The 10,901-nt window shown below is 35.5% G+C and overlaps 1 protein-coding gene across 1 annotated transcript in view; it reads left to right on the top strand.

Moving 5' to 3' along the window:
* Nucleotides 1-10,352, top strand: part of LOC108545215 (diencephalon/mesencephalon homeobox protein 1-B) — a 35,441-nt gene extending 25,089 nt beyond the window's left edge. The window contains exon 7 of the mRNA XM_017896725.1: nucleotides 9,863-10,352. Within this exon, the coding sequence (XP_017752214.1) occupies nucleotides 9,863-10,352 (490 nt within the window). The remainder of the gene's footprint in view (nucleotides 1-9,862) is intronic.
* Nucleotides 10,353-10,901: the final 549 nt, after the last annotated feature.

Below are 10,901 nucleotides of genomic sequence, written 5' to 3'. Positions count from 1 at the left end.
CAAATTTACTCCTAGGTGTAAAATGTAATATTCTCTGTTTTCAAATTTCTAATTGCACATAATTCCTATTCCCAAATTTACTCCTAGGTATAAAATGTAATATTCTCTGTTTTCAAATTTCTAATTGCACATAATTCCTATTCCCAAATTTACTCCTAGGTGTAAAATGTGATATCCTCTGTTTCCAAATTTCTAATTGCACATAATTCCTACTCCCAAATTTACTTCTAGGTGTAGACTGTGATATCTTCTGTTTTCAAATTTCTAATTGCACATAATTCCTACTCCCAAATTTACTTAAATTTTCACCCTTTCGTTCCCTCCATTCCACCTCTTAAGAATGAAAGCTATCTCTATTGGACCAAACAAAGTATCGTGTGGTGAATAATCAAGGAAATAAAACTTCCGGAAAATCGAACAGCTCGTAGCGAAGAAAAGCTGCAGTTGCGTCGAGAAGAATGGAATTCCGAAAAAATTCCTGTGGTAAAATTTAAACGAACTTCTTACCCAACACATATTTAACGGAAAAAAAAGGAAAAAAAAACTGGCGTGCATCTAGCTAGAATATGAAAATGGATTTCCAAGTGCGTTTCACCTTTCCACCGACAAAAGCGACTTTATATTTATGAATTATGAAAGAACGAAGCAAACGAAAATCCCACAGGCTGAGGAATATTCTTTTAGTGCCACCTAGAAGTAACGACATTATAAACATGCTATATCGTTTCAGAGTTTCGTAATCCGTTGTTCTATGCATGCTCCGTGCATTAACGGGAATATTTCTTTGAATTAACGTCGTTGAAATAATGATTCGATGATCGAATTAATATTGCAACGAGACAATTTCGAGAAAATCATGTTATTGGAAAGTCTAGGATAAGCCATTACTGCAGTGCTATTAATAAAATAATACCATATTCCGTGAGCTATTCGACGTTATCAATAATAGTGTTTGTTATTCATGTTACTAATATATTAAATGTTTACTATTAGTGTGAATATTCATAGATCGATATTGCCTCGATGTGAAAGGAAATAAGTATAAATCAGTATTCGTATATACCTTCTATCGCAGTTTCAAAATATACTAATAAAATCTACAGCAGAATTTTATTAAAATTATATATATAAATAATATTGTTATTAGAAGAAATTCCAAGATTGCAAGACTTGCAATACTTTTTAAGAAATTCATTTCCTATTTTTCACTTGGACTTAACCCTTTGCACTCGACGACTTTTCGGCTAGAGAAGAACAGAAATTCAAAGGTTTTTTACTGAAAAGCTGACGATACTCGTTTGAGCAGTAAATAAGGAATTGTAGAATTATTTGATTTCGATACCTACCATACAGTTACGTTACATTAAATTTGATATATTAATTAATATCGATCTTCCAAATTTTATGAAACGGTGACTGAAGCTCACCTCTCGAGTGCAAAGGGTTAAAAGATTCTTTTATCTACGAACCAATCTTAAAAACAAAATAAAATTCCTCAATCATACAGTCTTCAAACCTCAAATAAGATTTATGTAATCTTCGCTGACCAAGATAACACAGTAATACTTCAACAAAATTAATAATTCGCCCTGAAGAGGAGAATTATTTTAGCAAAATCTGCTAAATCTGCCAAAAATTCCATGATTTTTTATTATGATACTATTTTTATTATAAATTCCACAATTTTTTATTATAATAACGTATCATGGTCAACATTAAAAGAAATTTCTCACGCAACTAGAAACTATTACACTTACTGTATCTTACATAAAATTGGAAACTCGTTAATAGGAGTCCAATGAAGGGGATAAAACAACCACCTTTAGATAACAAAATATCAAATACTGATCGAAATCAAGAAACCAAAGTATACATATCATTCTTGCTCACGTTCATCGTGAGAATTTTTTGAAAATATAAATAAAATAAATACGCAAAATTTACCTTCGAGACCAGCATTCGCGCGAGATTATGCCACCCGAACCGTCTGACAAAACTGAATCCAAGAAACCATAACCAATTCCTGCAGATATGCAGCACACGCAGCAGGTGTATTTAGGGCTGAAAGCTTCCCCATAGAAAGATGCAGGATTCGCCGATTTCTTTGCGAACGACGGTAAGTATCCGACGGTGGCTCTTTATAATCCCAGACAAGGCTCCCCTAGCATGTAGGTAGAGGAACAATACCCGAAACGTAGACACACGGAATACACTGGTAGCCTGGTAGCTGGCTGGAGTGAAGATGGTGGAAGAGGCCGCGGATGGAAACAGCCGGGGGATTCAAGCATCGGGGAGAGGGGGTTGAAACGGTAGGAAGATACTCCTTCGCCGTCTCCGCAGTTGTAATTTATTTAAAACCGCTCGCCGTAAATATATCCTCATCATTTATTCAGCGGCTCGGCAGCTTCTCGGGCTGCAGGGGTGTACGCTTTGCTGCGTTCCTCCTTACCTAGCAGAAGACCGAGGCTGTTCCTCGTGCAAGTCGATTCCCGCGGAACAGGGGCGGATCCGGCATGGAAGGGTGACTACGCTGGAAAGTGGCTCCGCTCCGTCCTTCTTTCAGACCACCGTCTTTCTTGTTTTATAGTAACGCTCTTAGGAACGTGGGATTTAAATTACTCGCGGAGAACGTAATCTTCAGTGGAATTGGTTTCCGCTCCGGCACCCGTATCGATCCTCCAACATCCGATGGATTTCTCGGGTTATCCCCGACGATTCATCGTTGGGCATCGCGGAGATTTTTGGCGAGAAAATGGTTGGTAGGTTGGAACAGTGATTTCTGACGAAAGATTTGGAATATTTTTTAGCTGTGGCTTTAGAATCTTTAATATTGGAGTTAATCCTGTTAAGTCTAAATAAAATGGTTAGGTTAGGTCCAGATTACTGTTTTTGGTTAGGTATCGCGGAGATTTTTGGGGAGAAAATGGTTGATAGGTTGGACCAGTGATTTCCGACGAAAGATTTGGAATATTTTTTAGTTGTGCCTTCAGAATCTTTAATATTGGAATTAATCCTGTTAAATCTAAATGAATTGGGCCTAAATAAAATGGGTGATAGGTCTAGATAACTATTTTTTATTAGGTATCACGAAGATTATTTGGGGAGAAAATGGTTGATAGGTTGGGACCAGTGATTTCTGACGAAAGTTTTGGAATATTTTTTAGGTGTGGCTTTAGAATCTTTAATATTGGAGTTAATCCTGTTAAGTCTAAATAAAATGGTTAAGTTAGGTCCAGATTACTGTTTTTGGTTAGGTATCGCGGAGACTTTTGGGGAGAAAATGGTTGGTAGGTTAGATCAGTGATTTCTGACGAAAAATTTGTAATCTTTTTTAGGCATGCCTTTAGAATTTTTAATATTGGAATTAATTTTGTTAAATCTAAATGAATTGGGCCTAAATAAAATGAGTGTTAGGTCTAGGTTACTGTTTTGGGTACGCTATCACGCAGAATTTTGGGAAGAAAATGGTTGGTAAGTTGGATCAGTGATTTTCGACGAAAGATTTCTAACCTCTTTTAGGTGTGTCTTTTGAATCATTAATATTGGGGTTGATCCGGTTAAGTCCAAATGAATTGGGTCTAAATAAAATGGGTGATAGGTCTAGATAAATATTTTTGATTAGGTATCACGAAGATTGTTTGGGGAGAAAATGGTTGATAGGTTGGACCAGTGATTTCTGACGAAAAATTTGTAATCTTTTTTAGGTGTGCCCTTAAAATCGTTAATATTGGAATTAATCCTGTTAAGTCTAAATGAACAGGATCTAAATAAAATAGAGTCTAGATTTCTGCTTTTAGTTAGGTATTGCGGAGATTTTTGGGAAGAAAATGGTTAATAGTTTCGACCAATAATTTCTAACCGAAAAATCGTAATCATTTTTAGGTACATTTTGAGAATCTTTAATATTGGAGTTTATCCTGTTAAATCTAAATGAGTTGGGTCAAAATAGACGAGTATTTAGGTCAATATGTAACTGTTTTTAGTTATATACCAAGATCTTTTCAGGGAGAAAGCGTTTGATAAACTGGGTGAGTGCTTTTGAAACCAAGATGTTTAAATATGTCTTGAGAATTTTTAATATTGATGTCAATCTATAATACTAAGTCTAAATGAGTTGGGTATAAATAGAACGAGTGTTAAGTCTAAATATGACTGTTTTAGAGTACAGTGGATATCGCTTTGGGGAAAATTTTATATCGGGGATGATAGTTGGTAAAGGCTTCATCAGGTATCGCAGTGGTTTTTCAAATATCAAAAAATTTTATATCGGAGATAATATGGTTGGTAGGTTAAATCAGTGGTTTCTAAATAGACTTTTGCTAAATAAAAGAAACTTTAAGCATGTCTAGGAAATCTTTAGCACTTAGTACTGAAGTTAATTGGAGGTCTAAATTAAACGAGTGCTAGGTCTGAATACCTGTCAGGTTCATTTTTTTGAACCTGAATTCATCATTTTACCACACTGTGAAAGGGTTAACCTTTTGCACTCAAGAGGCGCCTCTCAGTCGCCATTTAATCAGATTCTAAATATCAATGTTAATTAATATATCAAATTCAAAATTATCAAACGATGCGTTTAATATCGAAATAAAATAATTCTACGTCTTAATTTCTATACGATTTCTTATTTACCTTATTAAAAATATCGTCAATTTTATAGCAGGAAGTCTTCAAATTACTAGTTTCTTTTAACGAAAAAATCAACGAGTGCAAAGGATTAACACATACGCATTTATATTCATCATACTATTATAATAATTATTATCTTCGTATAATATATTCAACTACCCATTGCAGGTAAACATTCCCAATATTAATCACCTATAAAATCATACGTAAAATCAAGTTTCGTGTCTGAACTTTTAACCAGAATATATTTCGAAAAAATATATCTGAAAGAAACGACTATCTCGTTTCATATGCACCAACCTAAGAGTAGATTTTAACAGCAGCGATAATTATAGATGAGCTATGCTTACGCTATCTGATTCTGCGATTAGTTTTGGTACCAATGATTTTCGTTAATGCGATGCATTCGTGTTCTGCTCGCAAACAAGCGCACACACGATCCAGAAAGTATCAATTTTAACCGTGTATCATACCGTGTCGGCGACGCGGAGGATGAAGTACTTTGACGTCATTGAATTTTAAGTAAAGATGTTAATGGATTCGTATTACGCAAAAGAAGCAGCTTCCACGTCGTTACGGTGTCCTCATCATCGTTGTTAAGGACCGTGAAACGATTAAGAAGCATGTTTTATCTCGTTGAACCAGCGAAACGCGTAAGAAAACTTGGTGCTTCGACGAGCACTCTAACTGTTTTATAGGATCTGTAAACTCGTGCATTCCGTGTACTATGCATTTAAACTTGTTGGGAAAGAGATTCGAGTTTATCCGTCTCGTTTATCCCCCTCGTGATTCGTCCAAGCGAAAAACTAACTTTTCATTCGTTTTTCGTTTATGATTTTGGACAATTTTTTTGACAAATCTCTATTTCCGAACATTGGATAAAACAATTACTATACGTACAACTATTTTATAGTATAAATTACTCGACACTTTTATTACGTATTTTAGTACGTAAAATACTTGGGATATAAAATTAGAAAAAATTTTTTAATGCAATTTTAATATAAATAAAAGAGTTTTTAGTACACGATAATTCTTGGAGGATGAAATTTAGTGGATATTGAATCCAAACCGTTTCGTATAAAAATTGATAATTTGGTATATTATTACATATATATTATATTTTTATTATTACGTATTTATTTTTTGACGATTATAGATTGCTATTTTAATCATTCTTTTTCTTAAATTTACGATCTATATTCACAATTTTTCTGAGATATATTAGGAATGATAATAAGATAAATATTATTATATAATTATTAAATATGAATAATTCATATAGTTTATAATATAAAAAAATTATTATATAATATAAATAAAAATTTTAATTTTATTGACATTTTCGATTAACATCGTGGTGAGCTAATTTTTTTGCATAAATAATAGGGTTACTTGTCTTATCTTTCATTCTAACTATTATATAAAATATTCCTCTTGCCATGAAAGCTTCTTAATAACTGGGAACACGTTTATAAAACCGTTACCTGATTTATTACAATTATCATTACAATCTTCCTTCAATTCGTTCAATAATATCTTCGTCAATTACAATTGCCGGATAATCAAACATTCTGAATAATAGCAGTTTACTATACTCTATTCAACACTTCTCATAACAACAAATCCTTGAAAATTTTAACGAAATCCTCGAGAACATACTTGTCTACCAAATCCCTCAATTATCAACCCCCATGACAAATCTCAAAATTAAAAAAAAAAAAATACCCTTATTCATTAAATCCCTCAAATATGAACACCTCAATAAACCTCAAAATTAAAAAAGAAAAGAAAATACACTTATCCACCTGATTCCTGAATTATTAACCCTTTGCACTTGAGAGGAGAGCTTCAGTCACCATTTCATGAAATTTGGAAGATCGATATTAATTAATACATCAAATTTAATGTAATGTAACAGTGTGCGAAGTGTCGAAGTCAAATAATTCTAGAATTCTATTATTATACAATTTTTTCTTTGTATTATTTATCAAAAAAGTATCGTCAATTTTTTAGTAGAGAATCATTGAATTTCTACTCTTCTCTGGCCAACAAATCGTCGAGTGGAAAGGGTTAAATCCGCAAATAAATCTCAAAATTAAAAACCAAGAATACACCAAATTCCTCATCAACCCTCTCAGTAAATTTCAAAATTTCAAAAAGAAGGAAGAAATACACTAACTCATTAAATCCCACAGCTATTAACCCCATGGCAAACCTCATAATTAACATAAAATAAAATTCAAATTAACATACGGAAGAATATAATAAATTAGAACCCCTCCTCCTCGAGCAAAACAGGCGTTACAAAAGGTTAACGTACACAGTCTCGTCTCTGAAAGCAGTTACACGGACCCACCTAGAATTTCGCAGCGAGGTAGCCATAATCTGCGAGGGCGCAGACGGTGTAGACGGCGCGATTAGGCGCGTAGAGACGAAGAAACGAAGTGCGTGTACGCGAGGAAGGCAAGCAAGCGCGCGTAAGTGCGGTGCACGCTAGGCTACGCAGCTAATTGCCGCTAATTATCGCGCTTACCGCGGTTCAAGCTTTCCTCTCTGCGCCTCTGCCATCGCCTTCCGCCTCCTTTGCCACCCTTCGTTACCACCCCGTTGCGGTCTTCTACCCCTGCCTCCTTCCGCCACCTAAAATCCGCTCCTGGCTGCTGCACTGACTTCCAGCTCCGTTTCCGTTCTCAGCTACGACCCAGATATCGTTATCCCTGTCCTCTCTTCTGTCCTTTTCTACTAACTCCCAAGTGGGGTAGTTTCTTAATCGTATCGTTTAAGACGGATTTTTGCGTTTCTTGCGTTTTGGGTAAAGATGTTTAATGGATCTGCTTAAATTTTTTGAGAAGTTTGAGTTCTTGGTTAAGGGTGGTTACTTGATTCTTATTTTGGATTTTGTGCAATTTGTAATTTCTTTTTCATCTTTGTTTTCCCTTTCTTTTCTTAAATTTTTGGTAATTGAAATATTTGGGAATAGATGATTGGTGTTCGATTGAATTTTTATTTGTTCAGGTGAATTTCTTGATTCCATTTTGAATTTTTAATTTGTGGAAAATTACTTGAAGTTTTAATTTCTGGAAAATTATTTTGAATTTTTGTTTTTAAATTAAAATTACAATAGCTGTTGTTGAATTTGCGTGTACTGGGATTATTTGAACAATTAGCTGCATCTTTATTTTGTTGCATCAATTGTTAATTACTGATTTATTTTATTCATATTATTATTGCACATCTAATATTTTTCCTCTTGCTTTAAAGTGTGAATAATTAATATTGTTTATTTCTTTAAGATTCGAGAAATACTTGATAACTGACAATTTGAATAGTTGGAAATATTTAATATTACTATACTTTCAACATTTTTGTTCTTTAACTATCTCAAATTGTGAATAATATACACACGTATATTTAATCCATTTACAATTAGACCCATGCATGTGTAGTAGTAAAAAATAATACATAATGTATAAATAAAAACAAATATTTAATATATTATGCTTTATAAAAATTTATATATTATTATGTTTTATAAAAATATTAAATTGAAGGTAATTAATTAAAAATCTCGAGAATTATTAAATAACAACCAAAACGTCTTTCTACCTAATTTTTATATTATTCTCGATTGTTTATTATTCATTAAACCTGGATACTTTCTTCTCCGTTATTTGCCTTCGCAAAATTATTTACCCTCCACCCATAACTTCGAAAACCCCATCCTTTAACTCTGCTTAACTTATCTTTTTTCCCCAAGATTCCACCATCTATTTGAACACGTTTATCCATCATCGTATCTCTCTATTTACCATCTTCGCTCCGTCTCCGTTGCTCTAATTAAAGATCCTTCTCCTTTCGACTCGAGGACTCGTCGTACCTACGTTTCCGTCACTCTTGCGTTCCGTCTCGAGCTTCACCTCGGGCACGTTACATTAATTAAACAATATTTGCGATTAATATTTGAGATAATCATCAGCGCCTCGAAGCAGCCTCTGCCGGCTGTTGGAGGATGCGGAATATCGCGCGTGCTAATCGGGTTAGCGCTTTCGTGAGCCATTCTGCTTTCCACTTCCACCCTTTCCATTTCCTCCTTCTCTTCGCTCACCCCTTGCCGATGAACTCGAAGGCTGTAATTTATTTTGCTAATTATTTCGTCGAATTGAAAAAGCTCGATGAAAGCTTAGCGTTGATCTTGATGATGTTTTCAGCTTGGTTATTATAAAAAATAGGGGAGCAAGGAATGTTTAATATTGGTATAGGTTTGAGAAAGATAAGGTGGGTTGAGAAAAAGTGAGATATAAATTGGAAGGAGTAGAAAATTGTTAAATACATTTTATGAGGAATTATTCTGTTCTGAGGAAAATTTCTGTGGTTGTAGGATAATTATAGTTAGATACAGCATGGTTTAAAATGAGCAAATGGTATAATTGGAACACTTTTGAGAATTCATTTTGTTCAATTGTAACTTGATCTGCAAAAATAAATCTATTATGCAATTTTGATCCTACACATTTCCAGAAGTCTTACCTAATATTTTTATAAGGGAAAATTTAATATTGGTCTAGGTTTGAGAAAGGCAAGGTGGGTTAAGAAAAAGTGAGATATAAATTGGAAGGAGTAGAAAATTCTTAAATACATTTTATGAGGAATTATTCTGTTCTGTGGAAGATTTCTGTGGTAGTAGAATAATTATAGTTAGATACAGCATGGTTTAAAATGAGCAAATGATGAATAATTGGATTAGAACAATTGCAATAATAATCCCATAAAGCAAAAACCCTACCCAGACTAGACTTTCCAGCTCACACATTTATTTTCTAAATCAAACCTCTTATCAAAAATCCTCTTCAAACCAAACTTGATACCAGAAATCCTTTCTAAAACCTAACCTCTAACTCTCTCTAAACCAAGCTTGTTACCAAAACATTCCCAAGTAATATCTCCTACCAAAAACCTTTTTCAAACTAATTTTAACGTCAGAAATTCTCCCAAAGCTGAATCAGCTGTCAAAAACCCTACCCAGGCTAGACTTTCCAGCTGACACATTTTATCAAAAATATTTTCTAAACCCCTCCTCATACCAAGCTTCTGACTAGAAACCCTTCCCACACCAAACCCATTACAACAAATCCTTTCTAACCTAAACAACCTATCAAAAATCCCCAGAAAATCCCTGCAAACCCCGAAATAAACAACGATTAATGAACACGGGCCCAAATTAAAATTGCAGCGTTGCAGGATTGGCAGCGGGTTTCAGGCCAGTCGAGCCTCCCACGTCGCTCTTCTTCTCTCCGCACTTGGCAGCGCAGTTCTCTCCGCCGTTATTCGGGAACAAGGTGGTCAGTAGCGCGCCAACGTCCCTAACCTCGACCACTCCGTCGCTGTGGACCTCGAGCGACCATCGACCCGGAAGCTTGCAGGACATGCTGTCCTGGTCCCCAGCCGGATGGCCGGGGTCCTTGTGCGGCTGTTGCAAGCCGGGTACCGGCGATCTGCACAGGAACAGCAGCCTCGCCGAGCTAAGAAGAAAGGCTCAGGAACACTCAACTGCCTCCGCGCTCCTCGGTGGACTGGCTGGTTTCCCTGGTGGTCTGCCTTTGCCGTTGCCTCTGCCACTGCTGCCACCGTTGCTGGGACTATCCAGGAGACCGGAACACCATCATCATCATCTGCCGAGTATGGTGCACCAGATACAACCGACCACGAAAGAGGATCCCTAGGATCGCGTGCAACGCTCGTCTGACGGGCTTGTCGCCCCTTGACATTGGGCATGTATTCGTTTGAAGACGTTGGCTCGTGTTTCTCCCTTCTTCTCATGGATTCCACTTGGTTTTTGTTTAAGAATGACAATATTACGGGGACGATTGGAGAATTTCTGAGGACGCCGAGGGGCTTTAAGGTTTGGAAATAAATGGATTCAATGGGGTTGCTAGAGTGCGATGAAGCTGAGTGATTGTTGATTTTCAGAGTAATTGTTCTTATTTTATTTCGTTTTATTTTCTCTATTTCGATTGGTGTTGACGGATATTTGTTACACGTACGTTGTTGAGTAGTGGTTCTGGTAGATTTTAAATTTTAGTTCCGTTGTGTAGAACTCGTACGATCGGAGAGGTGTAAAGGATACTATAAGTTTTTCCCAGAAGGTGTAAATTTGAATAAAGAGAATTATAAGTAACTGAGATGGTGGGAGAATATGAATTGGAAATTTGAGATTGGAATGTGCCTCCTTAATTAGGTTCTAATCGAGTAACTATGGAAGAGATTAAGGA

The sequence above is a fragment of the Eufriesea mexicana genome, unplaced genomic scaffold (genome assembly GCF_001483705.2).
Source record: "Eufriesea mexicana isolate 0111107269 unplaced genomic scaffold, ASM148370v2 scaffold382, whole genome shotgun sequence".
Taxonomy (NCBI): domain Eukaryota; kingdom Metazoa; phylum Arthropoda; class Insecta; order Hymenoptera; family Apidae; genus Eufriesea; species Eufriesea mexicana.
The sequence above is the reverse complement of the archived record's forward strand: the minus strand, read 5'-3'. Positions and strand labels throughout refer to the sequence as shown.